The sequence below is a fragment of the Lethenteron reissneri genome, chromosome 32, assembly GCF_015708825.2.
Source record: "Lethenteron reissneri isolate LAM-NWPU_2019-01 chromosome 32, ASM1570882v1, whole genome shotgun sequence".
Lineage (NCBI taxonomy): Eukaryota > Metazoa > Chordata > Hyperoartia > Petromyzontiformes > Petromyzontidae > Lethenteron > Lethenteron reissneri.
The window spans coordinates 10,006,841-10,031,889 of NC_083810.1; the positions used below are offsets into that span (position 1 = coordinate 10,006,841).

Here is a 25,049-nt window from a genome sequence, read left to right on the forward strand (position 1 = left end):
TGGCTTTTGAAAGGGCACTTTATACATCCACTGGCACTGGCTGCTTTGGCAACGGAGCTAATTGAACGATTGATATTTTCCCATACACTTCACATTAGCGTTAGAGGCCACTCTTTTTTTTGCCGTGAGGATTTTATTTTCTAAAAAAGAAACCTCTTCCAGATGTGTTGCGTGCCTCGGCAGGCCTCACCGTGTACACTTATTCTACGAGTCCCAGAGCCCACAAGTCTGACACGAACCCTAGAAGGATATAACCCATCACCAGCCTCAAAAAATGTGCCCATGTTGGGGAAAAGGGAGCCTGTAAATTGACCCTCCCCCCCACCGCTGCTGATTTAAATAGAGAATCAGCGGGCGAGGGACACAGGGTGAGTTCTCACCACTAGGTGGAGACATCAGCGTGGAAGTGCAGCTCCGTTCAATGTTTGCGTGGCTGTGCTATGCGCGATATTATGATCGGCCTGTCAAATGAATTTAGCGGCAATAGCAGACGTCCAGAATAAACACCTCGTTGGAGACACAAACATCGCACAACCTGGCTCTGATATTCCTCTTCGAAGACAGCGGTGTAACCATCAACCGCGTGAGAACACCAACAGGCCAATGCGCACATCTCCTTCATGAAAGGAAAGTTAAAGACACGCCACAGTTGAACGACTGTGGACATGCAACCCAAACTATGGGCCAAAGAGTAAACCACGAGTCCGCGATCCTTCAACGGAGGAGGAGCGGCAAAACTACACGATGTGTCTCCTGAAGCCAGTGCCGGATTAAGCTAGTGCGTGGCCTGTAGCATATATTATAAAGGGGCCCTGAATAAAAAAACACGTGAATATTAAAACACAATTTTTAGTAGTAAAGTAATTGTATTTTTTAATTTTCTACACAGCCAGATTATACGACAAATAGCTAACCTTAAACACTCAGTCGTTCATAAAAGTTGAAGGCGGTATAGTACTATAGTAATAGAGCAAGTGCAGAATCACTGAACCGGAATTGATAGCTTGAAAGAATTTAACGCGGGGCCCGTAGCATATGTAGCTAATCTTGCTACTGGGATAATCCGCTACTGCCTGAAGCCCTCTCGTCGTGGCTGGCAGACCTTCACATTGCAATTTAGCACCTGAACATATGATCACACGCAAGCATAAGATCTAATCAATTCAGCCAATCAAACATTGTAATTGATTGTGACCAGACCCTCCTATATTGCCAGATCTTGTTCGAGCTGGGACGCTACGGAGGGTTCAGCCAGGTTCGTACATGGGATGAAAGACCACCAGGGATTTCCAAGTGGTGTAGTCACCGAGTTGAGGGAGCGGTGGCGCAGTGGTTTAGAAAATCCACCAACCTGAGTTTGATTCCAGGCCACGGCTAACAACACAGTGAGGGAGCGATATCTGAACCAGCCTTGGGCTCAGCCCTTGACACATCCCGACTGACCAGCTAGATGACGAGGGTATGGTCACCACTTACCGTGACTGACATGAGGAGTGGGGGGAGTCCATCAACTCAGTCTCGGATTCACAAAGGGCTGTGAGTAATTGTTATTACAACAATAATAGTGTACACCAGAGCGATGTGTAATTCCAGACATGTTCACGAAAACACATTTTGTTTCGTGTCAACAAGTGAAACGATTGTAGAAAGTGTTGTCAAAAACGAAAAGTCACGAAGTTTAAAATACGAGTAACCTTATATGCGTGCGACGTTTCAACGGGCGCCCTAAATCATGGCAATTAAAGTGGCGAGTTTAAACCGATTCTGAAATATATTTTAAACTCACTCGTGTGTGTGCATGTGGTCGACTCAGCTAGGTCGACTCAGTATACAATGGTACCTGGTTTTAATGCTTAAACTTCGCCACTGGGGAGACAAAGGCGGCCGGGCGTGCTTATATCCTCACCAATTTCGTGTGCGTCAATCCGCCCTTCATTGGTGCTCGCAGACAGCACTTGCCCAAACAGCCTGTTAAGGCTACACGGGGGGTCTTTGTCTGTGCATGTGTGTACACATGTGGACAATGTGTTACATGCACCAGGGAAAGGTGCCAGAGATTTTAACACGTCACAGTAGTAAGCTTCATACATTTAATTTAACATCTGCCTGAAGAGTCACAGTATCACGCTCCATGGAAGGTGATGATGGAGAGGTCCTCCTTTAATTGTTTGGAAGTGTTTATCGCGAAACCTTTAACGCAGTGCAGAACTTTATCTTTTGAAGCTCAACTTTGGAAATGTTATAAGAATAGGTTCTACCCTTTCTGGCAATAAGACGTGTTAAGATGTTAAACCACCAAACAAAAACCTTTTGCAAGGCATCATGTCTGCATTAACCACATATGCTTGTGGTGAACATGCAAACAAAAAAAACATGCTCTGGTGGTATATGCATTGTCTTTGAAACTTACTGCCAGAAAGGGTCAAATATATTCTGAAATTTTGATACTGGCAAGGGAGGTCCCATAATTTGTAAATGTTGATGTTTTTTAAAAATATTTTTCTCGGATTGTTAATCGACGGTTCATCGCTGGGCAAGGGCCTCCCTAAGCAGTGAGGCCTGGTCGCTTCTAAAAAGTATTGTTTCGTACTTTGATACTGGCAAATAGGTCCGATTTTAAAGGTGCACACCCCGAGATATAAATGCTCTGGTAGTGCATTGTTATTGTGCTGTTCGCCTTTTGGCGTTCTCTGGAATGGCACTGGTGGTGAGACTTCGCCTTAAAGAAGGCTGCCTCTGGTGTAGGCCAATCAGTTTCAAAGATAATGCCACGTAAACACATTCCTGCGGAGGGAGCTGGTAGGAACGTTGGGTTGCTCGGTCAATGGCCAGGGTCAACGGCGGCGTGGTGTATTCCGCAAATATGCCCGACTGTGAGGGCGAGCACAAGCCGGCGTGAGTAGGTTAAACGTTGAGTTTTATAAGGACATTACGGGGTGACCAGCCCCACCCCACCCAGCCCCAACCTCCCCATCCAGCCCCTCCCCCACCCAGTCCCACCGTCCCCACCCAGCCCCTCCCCACTCAGCCCTTCCCCACCCAGCCCCTCCCCACCCAGTCCTTCCCCACCCAGCCCCTCCCCACTCAGCCCCTCCCCACCCAGCCCCTCCCTCCCCAGCCAGCCCCTCCCCACTCAGCCCCTCCCCACCCTCCCCACCCAGTCCCTCCCCACCCAGCCCCTCCCCACTCACCCTCTCCCCACCCTCCCCACCCAGTCCCACCCTCCCCAGCCAGCCCCTCCCCACTCACCCCCTCCCCACCCTCCCCACCCAGCTTCTCCCCACCCAGCCCCTCCCCACTCAGCCCCTCCCCACCCTCCCCTCCCCACCAGCCCCTCCCTGCACGACGGACGGACACAATAATCCCCTGTGGGCTGGTGGAACCAGTGGATTCCTACCAGCATTATCAGAGCCACGTTAGCTCGCAAGTTCACAACAAGTACGTGCGGTTAATGCGAACTTGATTCCTTGCAAAAATGTTTACATTTGTTGGTTGAACATCTTTACAAAACTTCCCTGTTCTATTGCCAGAAAGGGTACACCACCTATTCTCATATATACGTATTTGTTTCATAACGTTTCATACGTTTGCGAAAGTTGGCCTTTGGAGAAAGAGGACTTCCCATAGATCGTTACGTAACTTTAATAACCGCGTGCAACCTCCACTAGAATCAAAGATCAGCGAATCGGTTGTAGCGGCCTCTAGCGGCCGGGGAGGTGGTCACGCCAAACTCAATCGCACCGAATCGATTCCCAAAGTCGGGCGATGCAACCCAACAAAATCGATGGATCGATACAAATGCTCGAACTTTTTTTTTCTGCTGACAATAACTTCTTGTTAAAGAATCGCGAAGAGACGACACCCTCCAAATGCGCAGCAAAGACACATCTGACTCGGGAGAGAGTAGGATCACTTGCGCGTCTCGTTTCGTGGCTCCGAGGAGGAGGTAGTAGGAGGGGGTTGATGGTGGTGGTGGTTGTAGTGACTTTAAAGTGAACTTCCTGGCATCAATCACACAATCAACGTCGTGCCCCCCACCCACCCACCCACCCCCCGAGTGGGCGGACACGCGGCAACACGGAGTCTCTGGGGGCGAGAGAGAGGCAAGCTCCTAGCACACATCCACATCTACACACATCCACATCTACACACACCACCACCAGCACACACACGGAGAGAGTTTGCACACAGGCGGCAGAGTTGTGCAGACGGCAGATAGTTTGCACACATATGCAGACGGAGAGTTACGCAGACGGAGAGTTACACACGCACGTGAGTTACACACATAGAGAGTTATACACACACAGAGTTACACACACACAGAGTTACACACAGAGTTACACACACAGTTACACACACACAGAGTTACACACAGAGAGTTACACACACACAGAGTTACACACACAGTTACACACAGTTACACACACACACAGTTACACACACAGAGTTACACACACACAGAGTGAGTTACACACACACAGACTGGAGAGTTACACACACACATGAGTCACACACACGTGAGTTACAGACACACACAGTTACACACACAGACACACAGTTACACACACACAGAATTACACACACAGAAAGTGAGTTACACACACACACAGAGTTACACACATACTGGAGAGTTACACACACACATACACAGTTGTACACACATACAGTTACACACACACACAGATAGTTACACACACACATACACAGAGTTGCACACGCACAGACTGGAGAGTTACACACACACGAGTCACACACACGTGAGTTACACACACACAGTTACACACACACACAGTTACACACACAGATAGTTACACACACACACATACACAGAGTTGCACACACACACAGTTACACACACACAGATAGTTACACACACACAGATAGTTACACACACACATACACAGAGTTGCACACGCACAGACAAAAGGGGTCTGACCGAACCATTCATCATTAACTTCGGGTGTACGGGGCAAGTGTGTGGTGTGTGTTAGTTGAACACCATCATCATCAACAACAAACCACTCGTACACACACGACACGCGTACACAGGCAAAGCGATCATTCTGTGGGTAGGCTACAAACACAACGTGCACACATAACACACTAACACACGTAACACACACAACACACACGTAACACACACACACACATAACACACACACGTAACACACACAACACACACACGTGTAACACACTAACACACACACGTAACACACTAACACGTAACACGTACGTAACACACACACGTAACACACACAACACACACGTGTAACACACTAACACAACACACACACAACACACACATGTGTAACACTAACACAATACACACACACGTAACACACAACACACATAACACACACGCGTAACACCCACACAACACACGTAACACACCTAACACACACACATAACGCACTAACACACATAACACTAACACACACACATAACGCACTAACACACACACACATAACACACTAACACACATAACACACACACACCACATTAACACACACACAACCACACTAACACACACATAACGCACTAACACACACACACATAACACGCGTGCTGCTCGGCACAAAACTACAACTTCCACCCAGCACACAAAGCTTGAGTTTAGACTTTTGAGAGTTTGGTGGTGCATGTTGTTGTTGCTGCTGCTACTTTTCGTTATCTTAGCTCTGGATTGTTGGTCTTTCCCTCCTCCTCCCCCCCCCCCCCCAATTATAGATATATACGACAACATTTTTTTTAATTTTCGCTCACGGGGAGGTAGCGGAAGAATCTCCATCATCGTCTTCTCGTGGAATCATCGAGTGTCGTCTTGTGGAATCATTGGGGCGAGAGGACTTCGCGTCTCATCCGCAACTCGGTGATGCGTCCGTTCCAAAAAGTCGAAGAGCGCCGTGCAGGTCCTGCCGCAAGAGACGCCACCTAGCCCGCAGCAGCAGCAGTAGCAGGAGCCAGATCATCCCGGTAAGCATCACCGATGGGTTCACATTGTTGTTGATGACTGTAACAATTCATCGGTCCTTTGTCGCTCAAGGTGTCTGTCGGCTTGGTTTTAAAGTGCGAGAGTTGCGAACCGGTGCGGTTATGATCACGCAAAGCCATAGCCATGGAGTCAACATTGGGGGGGGGGGGGGGGGCAAATCTTCCAGGGGGTCTGGGCCCCCCCAGAAAAAAAATCGAAATTTGAAAACTAATTTCCTGCCATTTCCTGCCTAAAATATAAAAACATTCACTAACACATAGGATGGACTTTTTTTTTACAATAATGTCTAACAGTGTATTGTATTGCATTGCTCTGTTTTTTCTTTTTTCCTTTTCTTGTTTAATTGTATGTAATGGCAGACATTAGGGATTAATAAAATACAATCATAGCCACAATCATATAAACAGAAATCTATTTTATAACAATATATTGGGGGGGACATTTTGAGCATATTGGGGGATGTGTCCCCCCCCCCCCATATATATTTTATAATTACGGCCTTGTGATCACGGCTGTTGTTCAGGAACGTCGTTGATCGGTCTCAGGTTGCTCGTCGTGTGCGTGTTGTTGTTGTTTGGATTTTATTGTGAGTTTAGTTTTTCTTTTAAAGTTGTTTTCAAAACTCTCGCTGCAGTGCGCCGCCGCTCGCGAGGGAAGACGTCGGGAGGGATTTCTCGTCGTCCTCAAGGCGAAAATGAACTTTTGCCAACCGTCAGGCTTGCTCGTCACACACGCGCTGGTGAATCTTGACCTTTCATAGTTGGGGGATCTCCGTCCTTTCAACCACCGCACAAGCACTGCCGCTGCTGCTGTCCGGTGGGGTGGGTGGGCAGAGTGAGGGGTGGGGGGGTACCTTCGCCTCTCCTCTGCTGCTCTCGCTGTCCAAAAGTCTGAAGGCACCAAACCCCGCTCCGCCAGCCATGGCAGACAAGAGCAGCAGGCGGGCCGGAGACAAGGCCAGCAGCAGCACTGTTCAGTACCGCTCCGTCTACAACAAGTACATAGGGGGCCGTGCTGGCGGGCAGCAGCAACAGCAAGCTCCCCGCGGAGGGATGCGTGCCCCCGAGGCAGAAGAGGCCACCAGGACCAGGGTCGTGGCCCCCTCACGCCGAGAGAAGACAAAGGCGGTCGGGGACATCGCCGCTTCGCCGCCGGTGAGGAAGATGCACAATGTGGCCCCAGCCATCCTGCAGCTGTCGCGGCACTTCCAGGGCTCTCCGCAGGAGGACACGTCTGCAGTTGGAGGAGGAGGTGCGCTTGGGAAGGCCGGGTCTTCAAAACCTCTGGACAGGACGTCAAGGCGGGGAACCGTCTCGCCTCCTGCCTCGCACATACCGGTGGTCAACTCTGGGACGAAACGTGTTGCTGCGAGAGAGAGGAAATTAGTGGAGGCTGCGGAGCCAAAGTTGTCTTCGTCAACGTCATCGCTGCCTCCGGCTTCTCCGGTATCAGCAGTGATGAGCTCGGAGCCCAGTTCAGACCATGTCCAGAGCTTCTCAACATCCTCGCCAGCACCTCCGCCGCTCTCACCCGAGGTGCACCTGGAGGAGGAGAGAGATGTCCCGGGGGATGTTTCAGCTTTGGACGCACAGAGCCACCAGCATCTGGGTCATGTCCAGGGGACCACAGGTGAGAGTGTCACGGGCAGCCAGGATATGAGCTGGCCTAGTGTGGCTGAGATTAAGGCCAGATTCCTCGGTGAAGGAAACCGGAGGAAACCCCACCGCTCCACGTCTGACATGTATGACCTGAATGCATTTGGATCGTCCGATGGCAAAATTGATCAAGCGCTGGCGTCCACAAACGCCAAGCCGGATGGCACCAGGTGGTTGCCCTCGTTTTTGGAGAGGCAGATAAATTACGCGCGCCCGCAAGGTTCTGGTAAAAACTCGACTCTTACTCCAGTGCAACCCGAGGACTCCGACAGTGGAAGAAGCTTGAGAAATCTGGGTCGAAGTGTTTCCCTGAGTCCCATCCCTGAGCCAAAGGTCACCAGGAGTCGTCTCGAACGGATTTGCTCCCTTCAGCTTGGGAGCGGCGGCAAGAGGGTTCACCGGGGCGTGGCGGTGGCAGGTGTGCAAGCAAGTCCGCAAACGAGCTACAGCCCAAACGGAAGGGCTTCGCAGGATGGGGCAGAGAGCTTGAAGTCCTGGTGCAGCTCCTCCACCTTGCGCTCTGTATCCTCCATCACGGAAAGTTCTGGAGCCGAGGAAGACTTGGATAGAGGTCGGAGAGAGTGGGCCACAGCGAAAAGGGATGGCTCGGACTCGAAAGAGAAATCTACTGACAGAGACCGGGATAATGCCCGAATACCAATGCTCTGCAGAAACAGCCAAAAACGTAGGCCTATTCGTAAAAAGAAGAGTTCTTTTGGGGAAGGGGGGAAGAACGATTCGGACTCTGATAGCGACCTATCTGCCAGTGCGACGCTGCGCAGAAGGAGGACGGCTATGCCGGGCGGGTTCCACGGACAAAGCCCGGGAAACGGAAGTCCGAAAAGCACCTTCAATAATAATAATCAAAAAATCCACCCCATCAACCTGGCTTGTGTATCGGGATTCGCGACGTTGCCTAAGAGTAAGGAGCCGAGAGGGCTGCACGGACACAGGGAGGAGTGGGGCGGTGCCCGGAGAGATTCGTCCTTTGAGCCCGACAACCCCGGTGTGTCTCCAGTCGTCTCCAAAGTGACCAAGGTGAACCTGCAGTCATTCTTGAACGCGGCCAACAGCTCCAAGAGCAGCAGCCGCTACTCGAGCACGGAGACGCTGACCGAGGAGGACACCAAGAGGACCTACTGGGTTTTTGGGAGCGTGGGACGAATGATGAAGAACTCTGAAGTCGAAGGAATGGGAAAGTTGACAAAGAGTAATGTGAGACTCAGGCCGAAGCTGCCATTTGGAATTATGGGAGATAAACAAGGGCTTGAGGAGCCTGGGATGTCGACTGGACAGAAGTCGCTGTACAGGAAATCTCTCTCAAACCCTGATTTCACATCAGAAACCATGGCCTTGCTTAGTTATCTCAAGTCAGATTTTTCCAACCTGAAGGTTAGGAACTCCGGCGAGAGGAGTGGGTCATATGGCAGCTTGCCCGCCGAACAAAGTGAGACTGAGGCAATGGACGGGGAGATGCTTTGCGTTGAGAATTCCACCGCAGCGAGCTTTGGAGGGAGGCTGACCCTCAAGGAGCTCACCGAAACACTTCGCCAAACGAAGATGGGTGCGTCCAACAGCAGCATCAACAGCGAGAGGTCCCTATCCAACGCCAACATTTCTGACAACTTCACGGTGCCAGACTCCTTCGACGACTCGGAGGGCAAGGAGGTCGGGGAAAACAGCGGACGCAGCTTATCGGCCAGAGTCATGGAAGCATTGGAGAACCGACCTCGGACAAAGCGCGAGGCTGCCTCAAAAGTGGCAACGTGTGCGTCGCACCAGGAGCCGCTGATTGTCGGCGACGCGCCGCGGAACTACCCAGGAGTTGGGAGCGAAGTCGCAAGTTGGGTTTACGACAACGATAACGAGGATGCCAACGGCGAGGACGACGAAGATGGAATGATGGAAGCGTTGAGAATGAGCGCGGAAAGCGAGGACGGCTTCAGGAGTATGGGGTCGCTGGAGGGCTTGCGCCGTGTGCGGCCCCAGCTGGAGGACCTGGAGGAAGAGGAGTCGAGCATGACCGACGAGGGGATTGTGACGGAGCCGGAGACGGGGGCGGTCGCAGGCCCCTACAACCGTGGCCTGGCCAAGTCGAGGCAGCTCAGTGGGGTCGGCGAGGTTGATGGCCAAGAGAAGACGGAGAATTGGCTCCGAAAGGAGGTGGCGCCGACCGTTGTGACGACGGTGAGGAGCGGCGTGGATAGCATCTCCATGGAGGGCGACATCAAGGGTGGAGGTCCAGCGTCGGCGGAGCCGCCGCTCACACCCAGCACGTCTCGGCGGCGTCGCAAGTTTTCCACCCTCGGCAACAACGGCTCCGACTCGAGCAACGGGAGCAACGGGGAATCGAACGGCGAGAGCTACCGCTCGCTCAGCGACCCGATGCCCCACAGAAAATGTCCGGCCGCCGAAGAAACGGAGATCTTTCCGGTGGACAGCAACTTCCTCGGCTCGCTGGGGCCGTCGCGAGCTGGGATAATCCCGGGATCGTCGGCCACGATGCTGGCGGAGTGCGGCGCGAGCGCGGCCAGCGACCTCTCTGTGTGCAGCGAGGAGGTGAGGGACTACAGCACGATGATCCACAACATCGTGAACGAGCCCGGCGCCATGGACAAGGTGGTCGACGAGAGGGGCAACGGGCAAGGTGGTCAAGAAGAAGTCCCTGAGCGACCCGAGCCGCCGCGGAGACGGGGGGATGGTGGCGGCTACGGGGTCGCGACTGTTGGCGGAGACGATCAGCGAGACCGAGGCCATCGCTGGGATTCCGTCGGCGCGCAGCGAGCCCACGCTTGCCGAGAAGAGAGCGGACGATCCCGGTGACCCGGACGACTTCGGCAAGCCGCGCTCGCAGTCCGAGAAGACCCTGCCGTTGCCTTCCAGCGACGAAGACTACGGGGTGGGTTCTCTCCACGCCCCGATGCAGGGCCTAGGATTTGACCCCAAGCTGCTGTCGCCACGAATCGTGCGGCGGAACTCCAAGAAGCGAAGCATCCGAGTGCTGCAGAACGAGGGCGGGCGGAAGGAGGACGGGGTGATGGCGTCAGACGACCAGTCCCAACAAGACCTCATTGCCACGGCGGAAGACGTGGATCTATCCGTGGAGGATTTAAGATGCGCGGCCACCGAACTGCAGCGCTCCCGTTCTGAAGCCTCGGCCTTCATTCGCAGGCCTCCGGCGGACGATTATGCGAAAGATGCGGCCTGCACGCCGACCGCCGGATACCCGCCGGATGGCGGCCTGGTGCAGCGTAAGCTGCAGAACCTCAGCGGTGGCGTCAACGCGATGGCACCGACAGCGGTTGTGGCAGCCACATCTGTGGTGGCTGTAGTACCGGCAGCCGGATCCCCTGCTGGTGTCTCCCGGGTGCCCTCGGTCAAGTTGGCCACGTCGGAGGTGGTTCCCACGGCAACCGTCTCCACGGCGCAGACCCTGAGCAAGAGTCGGGCCCAGGAGACGCCTCCTGTGGAGCCAATCGTCAAGGCCAAAGTGGTGAGTGCTCGGTTTAATGGTACACAGCGTTGTATCGGGTGTGACAAATGCAATTGCGTGGGTGATTATGATTATTATGCGGTGACATTGCAAGCGTCTGCTGATGGTGTAACGATATGCCGGGTCTTCGATTCATATCGAATCATAAGTTCGCGACACGGCTGTTGACTTTTGTATACACTATGTATAATGAGTTCACATGAACCCTTGCTGCTGTTAAATCCGCCGCAGTGATTATTTCATCGAATCGCGACCATAAAGTCTGACAATTCATCGATTATTTTCCCAGGGTCGTAGGTATGCCACCCCTACTGTCCCGACTGTCTTACCGAACCCTCTCTTTGCCACACCCCCACCAGCCACTCCAGACGCTCCTTCCAATTCTTGCACACTCCAACAGGAAAAGCATTGGTCATGGTGCGTCACAACCACAGGTCGGGCACTACAAAGATGATGGGGTGCCACTGTGGTGAAATGTTAACTACCTCGCCTGGTATACAGATGGTCGTGGGTTCGATTCCGACCCTGAGGAACGTATATTTGGAGTTTGGTCGTGTGGATTTTTCTCCGAGTCCTCAGTTTTTTCCCTCCACATTTAGAAGCATGCGTTTAGAGTATTTGGCTGCTAGAAATATCCACATGATAAGCCACTTCGTTAATCTATCATTTGTGGCCAGGTCGCTTCTGAAAAAGAGCTGTATAGCTGGTAAAATAAAAAAAAGTTTAAATAAAGGTCTTGTGTATAACACACAAAACATGTTGGGGCAAGTGGTGTTAGCGAGCATCTATTAAGGTCAGAAAAGCACACGAGGGGGTGGAGTGGCAAGAACCACACCCATCCCCCATTGTATCTGCAGTGCTGATGCTTGCACACTGTACCGGGCACTTGCTTAAGGCTGAGTCGACTTAGGGGAGGGCTAGGACCGGTTCTGATATCACTCGCCCACTGATCTTAGCTGCGACCCGGAATCGAAGTCGGGTAGCTGGATGTATAATGCCACCACTGCCCAACAGACAAAACAAAGACATAAGACACTGACACGTGCTGTAATGAATTGTTTTTTTTATGACGGTGCCTGTCCACGTCGGACAAATTTGTCATCATCGCCCCTTGATTGATTGCATTTTTTTTTTCACAGTGGCCAGACAGCGGCAGAGCTTAGAGCTACATGTGACACCGTGTTGTGAACGGCTTGCTGGGTCAGCCTGAGCCCTCTCTGCGTTGGAACGGCGATTCCAGACATTCCTGCACGGCGCGGGACCCCGATGTTTAAAAACTAACCCATTAACGAGCTGCACATTTCTTGGGTTTTAAGCGAGATCTGATTTCCTTTTTCATAGTACATATAAAATGTTAGCAAAGCAAAGAGAAATACGCTCCAGTGACTGCAACGCTGAGGAGCAAATTAGCCTCGTAACAATCAGCATTGTCACTCATCTTCAGCCATGATCAATCCACTGCTGGATGGAGGATGCATCTATCCGTTGCCATCTGTCGCGATCCTGTGATGCAACAATTTGTTTAGCACCTTCAAACGAGCCGATTTTTTTCAACGCTGCATTTCCACGGTGTTCGCCTCCTCGGATGCATTCCCCATTCCTTGACTCCCACTCCGTCACTGTTCTAACCCATCGGCCATCGCCCCTTTTCTAAACGTGTCCTGACGGCCAAGCCAAACTTTCATTCGCAGTTTGAATGTTTTGCGTGATGAACTTCTTTCGCACCGTACGTAGCCGGCCGTGCTACTGACGTCGGCCACTTGTGTGCGTTCTCTCATCGACGTGCTTTGCTTTCGTGTCTCAGTGCAATTTGAGGCACGTGTTTGCGCCCACGTTTCGGTTTTTGTTCCGTTTTTGTCGTGAAAGACCACGTTTCTCTATCTGTATGCCGTCCATAGCAAGGTGGCATGTAACAATGCATCGATTAAAATCGATCCTTATGCTCGTACTGCATGCGTCTTCTGCGTAAGATTCGACTGTAATCTATTCTGAAATTGTTTTATGTGCTTGGGTCCCACTACAGAGCCAGCGTTAGACATTCTACACAATGGAAACAATTGAATTGTTTGACAAAATCACAGCCCTTCTTCAAATCTGCGTCGTTTTTTTTCACGGATGTGCCGTCTAGCTTTCTGAAGTGCTTTCGGGTTGTATCGCGCGGGTGGTGGTCAGCATGCTGTCCGATGTTTCAATCCACATGGAGGGGCCTTCTTCAGGAATACCACACGTTCACTACAACCCGAAAACACATGGGAGAATTATTTACTGCATCGCTTTAATGATTTGGAGGCGGAGTAAATCATTACATGTTGAAGAATGATGATAATTAAAAAATGATATGATCTTCATCCTGCTGTGATTCGGTCAGTCCTGCACTCATGGCTGGAGAGAGGATTGGGAGTAATGGGACACTCTCTGTGGGTTTGTTTGGAAAGTTAATCTGGGCGTGGAAGAGTTAACATCCCTCTGTCTGGTCAAACAGCTTTTCCTAAATATCTCCTTGGGCATACTTGTCTAGCAAGGTTTCCTGCAGCCCAACCGCAAATCCGGGCAAGTGTTTGGCTGATGATGCCTCCAATCCTATTATTACAGTATTATCGTTATTATCAACGGTAATAATTGTGACTGATCCTTTTTTAATCCTTCCCCTGACCTCCCGATACCCTTCCCATTCCCTCTCACACCAGTCCTCCTCCGCAATTCTCATGATAGTCATTGTCCAATCCTGTTGAAAGTTAGTTCACAAGTTCACCCGGGAAGGCCTCGCTGGGTCTCGAGACTCGTTTTCGGGAGGGGCCTTGCATTGAGATTCGTGACAAATCCCAATGAACGTTTTCTCTTGACGTAATTTTCGCGTTGTGTTGCAACTGTTTGCTCAGCACGAAACGTCGAACACATCGGGCTGAGCAAACAGGTCCCCTACACAACCCGAAATACACGTCGGAAAGCTGTGCAGCAGCACAATAAACGGAGTGGCAGCTCCTGCAATCTCTCATTTACTTGATACAGCTGTCGTGGCTGTCACGTTCCCACCTGAGGATGGAAGCTTGTGTTGCCTCTGAAACGTCGTGATTTTTATTTTATTTTACTTTTTTAATGGTTTACCTACGTGACTTTACCGAAAAAACCTAAGAACACAAAAAAAACCCTACGCAGTCCCATTAATCAGTGTCAGGCATTTCATAAGTTTTATAGAGTCGGTGTTTTTGAATGGGTTTTCAAAGTTATCTTTCTGGCGGTGTAAATATTGTCGTGGGACTTTCTCACAATGTGTGGAGGAGACGGAGAACACTGAGACCCGATGTAAACAAATTATTCATTTTATTTTGGATCTTGGATAACATCCATGCAGCTGGCAAGAGAAACAGGAGTTATGTTGCAGCTCATTAAAAAAAATAAGCAGGAGACTATCCAGACACTTAAAAGACTGGCTACATTTAAAAATATATATTCTATTAGGTCTGAATACATACTTCATTAACCTTTCTCTTCAAACCAGACAAATGTAAACAATATCTCGCCTTAATTGTTAAGATCATTAGGAACATGAAAGCTATTTTGTGGATTTAATTTGTGGTAACTAAATTAATTCTGCAATCTAACTGTTCACTTTTCCTTTCACTTTGTCAGCCTAAGGCATTGTGGGCAATGTTTTACAGAAGCATTTGTTTAAACTGGCAATCTTTGGATGTGAGTTTCGACTTTTTGATGCTCATCAGTAGTCAGGCCAGTTGAGTGCTGCTGGTTAGTTGTGGTTCATGTTTATCCTCGCTTCCTGATGCTTGGACATATGATGGCACATCTAAAATTGTGAATCAAATTGAAGTCCACTGAAAATTGATTCCCCGTGACCCTTTTGGTTCAGTAAATCATCATGCCGACCCACAACTGGCGGACGTTGCAAAGTATTCTGAAACAACCTCACAGCGTGGGGTGCGAGGCCTTCATCCAGCAGTGGATTGATAAAGGTCTCTGCACTATGATCGCACTGGAGGGCGGTTCTGCGATTTGGACGTACGTTTGAGACGCTCTTAACGATGTGGGTAATCTTCTTTAGTCTAAAATCACAACGTGGTATTTTGCTCGAGGCGTATTATGGCGTATAATTCATCTCGCAAGATACCTCGATGTCGGACGTATTCAGACAAATTGACTTTTTCCATCCACGCTAGGATGGTGGTGGTAGTGCATTCATTTCTATGTGTGCATCAAGCCATTGATTTACATCATAGACAAGCTTGTGGACAGTTATCTTCAAAACAATACCCCGCATGTATTATGAGGATGATTTTGATTATTTTTTTTGGCTGAAGAGGTTGCGCGACTTGTCGAACTTGCCCTATCAGTGAAGCCAAGGCAAAACCTCGACTTAACTTTTAACGTTTGATGTGTCCTCGCAAACCTGTGCTTAGTTTATTGGCACTGCTATATTTTTTGCCTTTTCATCCGTTCACATTTCTTTTAGCTGCGACTACTTCGCGTCCGTCTCTCAAACTTGAGAGCCCACACTCGCATCGCTGGAGTATCGTGGTGCTCCAGGTTTGTATAAAAGCTGTGACGAGCAAAGCAAAGGTAAAGGTGCAGCCCTGCGATTTTCTGTGCTCACGCCACTGTTGGCAAAAATCGCCCCTGACCTCGAGGAAGCTCTCTCGTGAGCCCCTCTAAGAGGGGAATTGTCACCGAATCTTCCACACCGGCCAGACGTCTGATAAGAGACGTGTAGAGAGAGAAGGCACGTGACCTGCTCGATCGACGAACTGGCGTGCCACCCATTTATACTGCTGGGGGGACAGGCAGAGGGGGATTTCGTAAACTGGCCCATTACTTCAGCTGCCGTGCCAGGAGATCGGATCCAACCGGCAACCTTTGCCTTTTTTTTGCGACTTCACCAAGATTCCTGTACACTCCTCGTAGCGGACTGCGGAGTGTATAATAAAACTAATTGTGGAGTCTGCACAGCGTTGTAATGTAATGCGTACAGTATTTCGGGTGCACGCGCATTACGCTTTCTTGCAAACTATTTCGGGGTAAGGACTTTGATTTTCTGGTATGCTTGACCTGGGATGTTACGTGTCACCTTCTCTGCTTTTGTTGTATCGCTGGTCCCTTACGGTTATGGGGAGATGCAGCTGAACACCAACACACATTTTGGTTGGTCTAAGGTTACTCTCTGTGTACACTGGTGGGAAATTAGAAACAGATGGACCAGGATTTTGGGGACATGCAGCGGTGGAGGGATGTTGCATGATTTTCCTGCTCGCTCAAGAGAATAGTTCGAATAAGAATATTTTCCTTTATTTACCCGCAAAAACCTGAGTCTAAAGACTCAGTTGATGGAGGGTCCTGCATTGGGATGTTTGGCTATTTGTTTTGTGCGCGGGAGGAACTCGGAGTAGCCAGAGTAAACGCATGCATACAAGGGGACGACTACTCAAAACTCCCACATACACAATATCAAGAATCCATTGTTGTACTGGCCTATCTTGACCCCCTTGCAGTCCGAAGGCAACAACACATGGTATTCCTGGGCAGTCTACCATTCGAGTACTGTCCTAACCAGGCTCAACGCTGCGTAGCTTCCGAGATCTGATGAGGATTGGGCACAGTTAGGGTGATTTGGTCACCATTATCTTCTGTGATCTCCCAAAGCCATCGCCACCTTCCTCAGTGCTGGAGGAATTTTGATGAGCTATAATTTTTTTTGCACAGATGTCCACTAGGTTCACAGATGTCCAATAGGCAAGCTGATTTAATGGCTCCATCTCTGCGGTGGACGTACACTCGGGCACGTCACCTCCGGCGGCCGCCACCGTTCTTAGTGTCAAGCAACGTTTTCCTTGGCCAATCCGCCCTCTCACCTCCTTTTAACGGTCAATGTGCGATGCCTTCTCCCAGGTCACTCGTGCATACGTTCTCTAATCCATGTTTTCCACTTTCTGTCTCGCAATGGAATTCCAAGCGTATACACGGCCCAGTGCTTCTTTGCGCACTTGGGATGGCATGTGAAAGAATGCGCAAACGGGCAAGAATACCTACGTGACTTTACCAAAAGAACCAAAGAGTACGGGCAAGAAAGTCTTAAATGCTGTGAAATAGAACATTATACTGTATTTGTGTGGGGAGACACGGCACAGAATGTTGCTTATGTAAGCAAAAAAATAACCTGTAATGCACTCGATGTTTCAACTGCCTGTAGCGTTGAAGGGAAGGGCCCACACGTCCAACTAGCACGGTTGGCTACGTACGGTGCAAAAGAAGTTCAACATGCATACGTATGGTGGGGACGGTGAAGGCCTGTGTCTCGGATGCCTCCCATCCTGCCCAAAACGCGGATATAGTTACTCGCTACTCATGGAAATCATCAACGTCTCCCAAGGCACATTTTCGGCATGGGCACGATTTCACTCTGCGTGCTGTGGTTTGCGTGCCAAATCGCCCCGAGGTCCGCCCGGCTTCACAGCAGGCGTTGAGCCCGGTTAGCTGTTGGATGGGTCATCACCGGCATTCATCCAAATTGGAGTTCAACGATAGAAAATTAGATGGGCACAATGATTGATTGCCTACGACAAAATAAGCATTCACGCACCCTGCCTCATGTGATTGCTGGCGCTATGGAGGGTTAAAGCCTCGTCAGTACTTGGATGGGTGATCCACCACCAGCCTTTGCTGGGTGTGTTGTAGGAATGGGCTGCAAGGTGGCCAGAAGATGGAGGTTCAACAATAGTTCCGTGTACCTATCTGTGTGCAGCTTTTGAGTATTACCCACTCGTGCGTGTGTGTGTTTGTGAATGTGGGTTTTTCCGGGATACACTTGTTCCTCCACGAGCCAAACACTCATTCGTGGAATTGGCCAAACATTGAAATCCATGCCGCTCTTCAAAACGAGTCTCATAACTCAGTGCAGCGTACATGGATAAACAGAGGGAATCATTATAGGGTCTTGCTTGGCTTATCTGCCTCAAACCCTTTTTGGGTCACTTTACCCCACCCCATGCCTACAACGACCTACGTCCTGTACTATAACGTGGGCCCACCCTATGCACGTGTGCATCACCTGCAAATGACAGACCCATCGTTTCAGGGTCCACCAACCCTATTTATAGTTAAAGTCGCCTGGATTGCAAACGTGTGCCACCACACCGTAGTGCACGTGCCACAACTGCCATCAAATTGACATCCCGCCCCCCGCCCAGCCACTCAGGCCACCCCACCCGTCACAAGACATTTGCCCCGTCTGGCCAGTGTCCAGTTTCACCGATTTTGGTGCCTGTAGCCGGCTAGCTAGCCGGGTGTGTTTTTTTTTCTTTCTACGAGTTCACCTGCGTGATCCGGCGGTGGTGGCACCTGGCGCGCCGTTCCCGGGGGCCTCTTAAACATGGCATCCGTTCACAGCAGCGTAGCCGCATTGAACGTGTCAACTGATATCTGTAAGGCCTTCAGTAGTTGCTGCTTGCTTCCTGGGCCACCTGGCATTTTATTTAAGGCCTTCGGGCCTGTACTCGGTGAAGACACGCCGCGCCATCGGTCGTGCATTTTTGCCGCTCATTGCACAGGTTTGTGCATCTCGGCTGCCATAGTTTATCACTGGTTGCGCATTCAACCGAAAAAAATATACAGGCCGTCTGCTTCAAAAGTGGATCTGAAAGATTCCACGGTGTTGTTTGTAAAAGAGTATAAGAACTTGGGTCCTGGATTGATAGTCCGAAATTGGCAAATTTGAAAATTGCCCACATATTGCCGAGTTTTCCTAGGAAACTGGCTAAAATCGCTCACAAAAACTTCACCTCCTACTGGCAGACTAGACCCGTCTGTGAAACACTGCCCCTTCCGGGATAAACTTGCGCTGTAAGAATGACACGAACACCACATGTACTGATCATTCATTATATAAAAAAAACATCTTCATGAAGGACTTCTTGCAATTCAGCGGCTTGTGCTGAGCCTGCGTGAAACAATAACGTTATTGTCGTGAGTCGACCTTTACGCTTGCCGTGGCTGGGGCCTGGACAGCTCGGCTGTGTTGGCAAATGACACAAAGCCGTATTCAATATTGACCTTACCGCATGTAATACACGGTGACATGAGTATACTTGCAGCCTTTTTTTATCCAGTCCACTACTGGATCAGGGCCTTTCGACGCTGCGGTTTATTTGACCATACTTCATCACGCTGGTCAGTGCGGGTTGGTGAAGCCAGGGGAGCTAGACCTGTGAACATTGAATTACAGTACAATGGGGAACCTTGCAGCACTGCCCAGGGTTGCCCTCAACATTGCCCTGCAGAAGCTTCTTAACGCCTGCTACGTATGGTAGTAACCCAGTGCTGTTCACTAATTGACAGGGGCGGGGGGGGGGGGTCCTTGGGGGTTTGACAGCACGACAGGAGGGGTTGTTTTCTTCACATTTGTGTATTTGTCATGGGCCTCACTCAAGGCCACCAGGGACTGCCAGTCGCCCGCAGGCCTTGCAGTGAAGAACGCTGTGTAGTGACCCATCCAAGAACTTGTTCAAACCAAAACCTGCTGAGCTTTCAAGGTCTGGGTGAGACTGGCCGTGTCTCCTAGGTTATGTGGCCTCGAGCAGATGGTGTAATTTGGCACTTTTGGGAGGTGAGGTTGTGATGGGCTACGCAGATTTGTGTGGAACTCCCAAATGCAGTGGGCTGTGAGCACTGCAGGATGTGACAGCGCAGCGAAGTGGATTTAATCCATCTGTGCAGCGCTTTGGGTGTTATCCCCTCGTTTTACGTGGGCTTTCCCTGGCCACCCCCAGTTTCCTCCTGCGCGCAAAACACTCGTAAAAACGAGTTGGCCGAACATCGTGGAATGACCCCCCTCAGTGAGGTTTGAGACACGGCGAGCCCTACGTTGTGTGTGGTATTTCAATGTGCTCTCAAAACAAAACAAAGTGCGTGCGCGTCCATGACGCAAACCGATTGCGCGCCCTCTCAAATCTCGGCGGTGACCTCACGGCGCAATCGCCGCTCTTTACAGTCAGAATATTTGTTCATACCGGAGCAATCTGATGAACTATAGAGCTCTTGGCTTGAAAAAAACGTCTTCGCCCTATCAACCAATGACCACCCCCTCCACCTCACGCGCCCCTCTACGGAAGGGCTACTTTATAAAAAATGTTTTTTAAAACCTTGTGCTGGCAGCTTAATCAAGATTACAGGCCACTCTAGCGGCAGCATGCTACCGTGGTGTAATGGTGAGCACGCTGGACTTGCAATTTCAGAAGTCGCCCGGTTCAATCTCCTGGCACGGCGAGCTTCGTACAATTCCACCCAGCCACCCATCGCCTCTGTCCGCCCAGCAGTATAATTGGGTACACCATCGTGTCGTGTGCCGTGTGAGTACACACCGTGGGTATTTCCCATCATTTCGTCCAAGATGTGTGGCAGGCGAGGAAGAGGCCGACATATCCTCTCGACAGAGTTCTCTATAGAGTCCCCCTGCAGTGGAGGCCCTTCTGCCATTAATATCAGGGCTGCACCTTCACCGAAGTGGCTGTTGCTTTAATTTCACACAGCAGTCCACTTGAAATGTATCGGGCAGTAAAACACATTCTCCTGACCCCAGCCCGAAGCATTTAAGTTTTATTTGCCCGAAGTAATTTTAGAGCGTGAATTTTGTGGTGGAAATACTCGCAAAATAATAACAATTTGTAGAAAATATTTGCAAGATTTGCTGAAAGCAAGATTGTTTGAAGATTACAGGAGCGTGCGTCGTGTTGTTTTCTGCACTCGCGAAGAAAATACACGCGAGGTCCTGAATGAAACGTTACAAACGCTGATCTCCCCCCCCCTCCCCGGAAAAAAATCCCACGTTGTGCGTAATTCGTTTCACTGCTTATTCCGCTGATGTTTGCAAAAGCCGCAGCACTTTCTATAAACAAGACCCGAGCGGAAAGTGGATGAGAGAGGGGAGCGAAAGAGAGATGGGGGTGGTGAACGCGGACATACCGTGCGTGTACCGCAGGCGAGCTTGCGCCGCTGCCTGTGTGCGTGCGTGGGTCCGCTTTTAATCGTCCTATCCTGTTTACACAAACTCCGGCACAAACAGGCCTGTTTGAGCACCGATAAACATCGGGCAGTGCCACAATCTGGTTTGTCCCCCTCGCCAGCCTGGACCTCCCGAGCCCGCTCGCCCGCCCTCCCGCCGCCCGCGTTCAAGTGGTTATTTGTTTGCTGCGACCACCACCGCCACCACCACCGTCGCCGACGCCACCACAAACTTTGCGGGGCCCTCCTCGTCCCGTTGGCTGGTGCCATTTTTGAACTCCTTATCAGCTCGAGAGACACCGACAATTTTTTGGTCGTTTTGCGGCTTTTTGTTGTTGTTGTTGTTCTAGGGAAGTGGGATGAAGAAAAGAATGCGAGGAGAGAACCCCAACCGAAAAATACATTCCTTTGCGGGCAAATGATAATTTTACAGAACAACGGAAACGCGAGTTGTTTAAGAAAACCAGCGTGCCGATGAAGCAGATCGGATCCCACAGTGCGACCCCCGCCCCCCTTCCATCCACCACCTCGCCCCCCCACCCCCCTGCTCAAATTTCAGAACTTGTTCTTACAGCATACTTAATGTTTTTGTTTTACTTAGCACAGTATTCGTGTACACGTACCGATAAGGATGAGGGCCTCCCCCTGCGCCGTGCGGGTCGTGGGTGTTATTCGACTGTCCTTCGTCACGCTGATCGGCGCGCGTTGGTGAAGGCGAGTGAGCGCAAAGATAAAGAAGTATAGCGCAATAATGGATCTTGTTACGCTGCCCTCTGCTGCCCATCGCATAGCCTGGCAGAGGCCTATAACCTGTTGTTGTCGCCCACCTGAGCCACCAGGCTCAACCTCGCTTAGCTCGTGACTTACAATGAGGTTGGTCGCCCTCCGCGTGAGTAGGTTGTAGGTTGAGTTTTTTGTGCTACTCTAAAATAGCAGGAGCAGCAAATTTGAAATACCCTTTATTTTAGAATTGCATTTTGGATAACAAAAAGTAAAGGCGCAGCCCTCGCATGTCTCGTTGGCAGAAGGGCTTCCGCTAGCTAGAGATAGCTCTCGACAGGCCTTCTTGGCGGTATGTGACCTGCTCTTCCTTGCTAGCCAGACGTCTCGGAAGAGCCGGTCGTACCCACACTATGCCCCGCTGCACGTGGGCTTGCCGATCGATTCGCCCGGTGGCGCCCGCCAATTTTTAATCGCCGGGTGGACAGAGACGAGGGCTCGAGGAGAAACTCTTGCACCGTCATCGTTGCAACTTTCCGAGCGGGGGAGACCGCTTCGTGAACCGATGACCCCCCCCCCCCAGATTGCAAGTCCACTGCCGCTAACCACAATACATCGAGCGGCATCATCCCTGCGGGTAATATCGCAGGGGCTGACTCGAGCTTCGGTGCGGAGGCAGACGGCGACGAGTGTAACCCCCGCCATGAGCGAAAAATGCCAAAAAAGCTGTTCTCTTTCAGGCCGCTGCGTTAAACCGTGTCGCGTTATCTCTTTGCCGCGGTGGGTCACAATGATGGGTGGGCGAGTGGGATAAGCCGTCACAACAGCCGAGGTCCCACCCCCCACCCCCGAAACTGCCCCGGCGGAAAGTAATAATAATACATTGCACGACATTACCGTGGCGCTGCAACACAGAGAATGCCTTCCTTTTGCAAGCCCCGTGTTACACTTGGCGGGGGGTCAAAGGGGTCGAGCGGTCTCACGGCTGTGAAAATTGCGCGGCGATGACACGCGCGACTTTTTGTGGGGGGCGGGCGATTTATTTGACCTTGAGAAAATGAAGTTGCTGTTGACCGGGGAATAAGCTTCAACAGCCGGAGGATGCTGCAGTTGACGTCACTTTGCATATTGTGGTAAACTTATGATCTTAACATCATATTGAGTTCATTCAGCAGTAGAATGAACATGGCCGCTGATGATGATGATGATGATTGTTATGGATAAAGAACGGTCTCCTGAACGTGCCACGAAATAGTCATTATTATTATTATCTGTGTTTATCCGCGGCTACCTCTGCAAACATCGCGAGCTATTTTCACGTACAGGTGCGGGGTAATGTGATCCACCAGTAAGCACCCCCGCATCGTCACGGATACGAGTCATTTCATCACCATCATCCACGATCGATCCACCGCTGGATGAAGGCCCCTCCCCAAGCCGGTGCCATGTCCCACGATGCAGCGAAGTAATGATCCACCGAGCACCTCTCGCTCGAGCTGATTTCACGGCTCGATCTTCACATCGGACGCATTCCTTCCTCTGTTCTTTAGGCACGGTACGAGCCTCGCTTATCGCGTATAACGCGGAACGCGCGCCGTTATAACGCGGAACGCGCGCCGTTATAACGTGGTTTCTGAGCGGTCGACGACGAACTACTTTCTTGAGCTGCGTGGCTGAGCGGTACAACACGGTACGTGGAAGGATACAGTACGCGGTGGCCTACACTATCTCAGTTATCGTCCAAACATGGGACGACTGCAGGCTGCTTTTACAGTGCAAATGCCATTCAGTACAGTGATTCCTCGCTTAACACTTTTCAGGAATGCATCTCCCTCGTAAAATGAGGGATTACCGTATTTCCAAGAGCATCTGTCCGTGCCTCTTTTTTTACGCATTGTTCCACTTTAAATGTTGCACTTACCCATAAGCAGGTATGTTTAAAAAGTCAAAAGTGATTTCCTGCTCAAATGAGTATTAAGACAGTGCTTATTCCACGTTAACAGCCCAGAGCCAGTGGTGGAAATTCCACATTCACATGATGGGGGGGGGGGGGGGGGCTTCTACTTAAACCGCAACTCTTTTTATCGACCGTAGAGGGATGATGGGTTGAGTCAACCCCACCGACCAGTAGTTGAACTCGTAACCTGCCCATTCGAGCCGCTCACTCTACACCACTGAGCTACGTGTCCTCTTCGCGTACGTAGTTATAACTTCCCTGGAATCGACAAATTCATCACAGTTGTACTCGACCAGCTTCAAGAGGCCTTCGTTCAACAATATTTTGCCGCCGCTAACGACGACGATGATTTACACATCCTGACCGGTGGTTATTTTTACATTTTTCCCACGAGGTGGCTTTTCAAAGATTGTATTTGTCGTCGTCGTTGTTGTTGTGCTATTGCCGCATTTATTGTCATGCCCCTTTTGCGTGAAGGCAAAAACAAGTGCACAGACTCTGACGTGACCCCCCTTGGAACAGCTTTGCGCCACACTGGGAAGCCCCTAGGGCAGTTGTGTTTCACGCGAGGGTTTTTTTGTTTGTTTGTTGGGAGGAGGAGGAGGAGCGAGGGAACGGCTTTGCGCCCGGGCAACGGGGTGGTGGTGGTGGTTAGTAGTGGTGGTGGTTGTGGTAGTGGTGGTGGTGGCACCCGCAGGCCAGTGGGAGGGCGCTGGTGGTAGCGGCGGGAGAGGGAGGAGGCGGTCAGGGGTGCTCGGGCCGGTGGGAAAAAATGTGGAGGCGAAATGAGTCCTGCGCTGCGTGGTCGTGCGAAAAACCGTCTGGGGAACGCATTAGAGCGGCGGTTTATCAGATAGAAGAAATATTCGCGCTCAGGAATGCATGAACTTATATGTGCATACATCAGCCGCGCCGCACGCCCAGTGTCCAAACATTTACAAGACCCGACTGTCGTCAGTCTTTGTTCTATTTCTGCCTCGGATGTACAAATTCATACTTCATCATCGCGGGTCGAGGGGGAAGGGGGCGACGCGTCGCGGCGGCGGCCTCTCTCGGCCCCCCCCCACGGCGGTCTCAGGGCCCCCCACGGCTGCGCTGGCGCAAGGCCGCGTAGGTGCGCGCTAATCCTGGCCGCCACCACCGCCGCTGCCGCCGCCGCCGTGATGGATCACGGGACATTGTCAGGGAGCCGAGTGTCGCGGCCGCTCGCTCCTTATGAGCATTCCTCGA

At 50.9% G+C, this 25,049-nt stretch overlaps 1 protein-coding gene across 1 annotated transcript in view; it reads left to right on the forward strand.

Annotated features, from left to right (window-relative positions):
• Positions 1-4,136: 4,136 nt before the first annotated feature.
• Positions 4,137-25,049, forward strand: part of LOC133350007 (rho guanine nucleotide exchange factor 17-like) — a 119,633-nt gene continuing 98,720 nt past the window's right edge. Inside the window, 4 exon segments of the mRNA XM_061563949.1 lie at positions 4,137-4,272; positions 5,728-5,973; positions 6,627-10,287; positions 10,289-11,140. Coding sequence (XP_061419933.1) covers positions 6,913-10,287; positions 10,289-11,140 — 4,227 coding nt within the window. The 5' untranslated portion in view covers positions 4,137-4,272; positions 5,728-5,973; positions 6,627-6,912.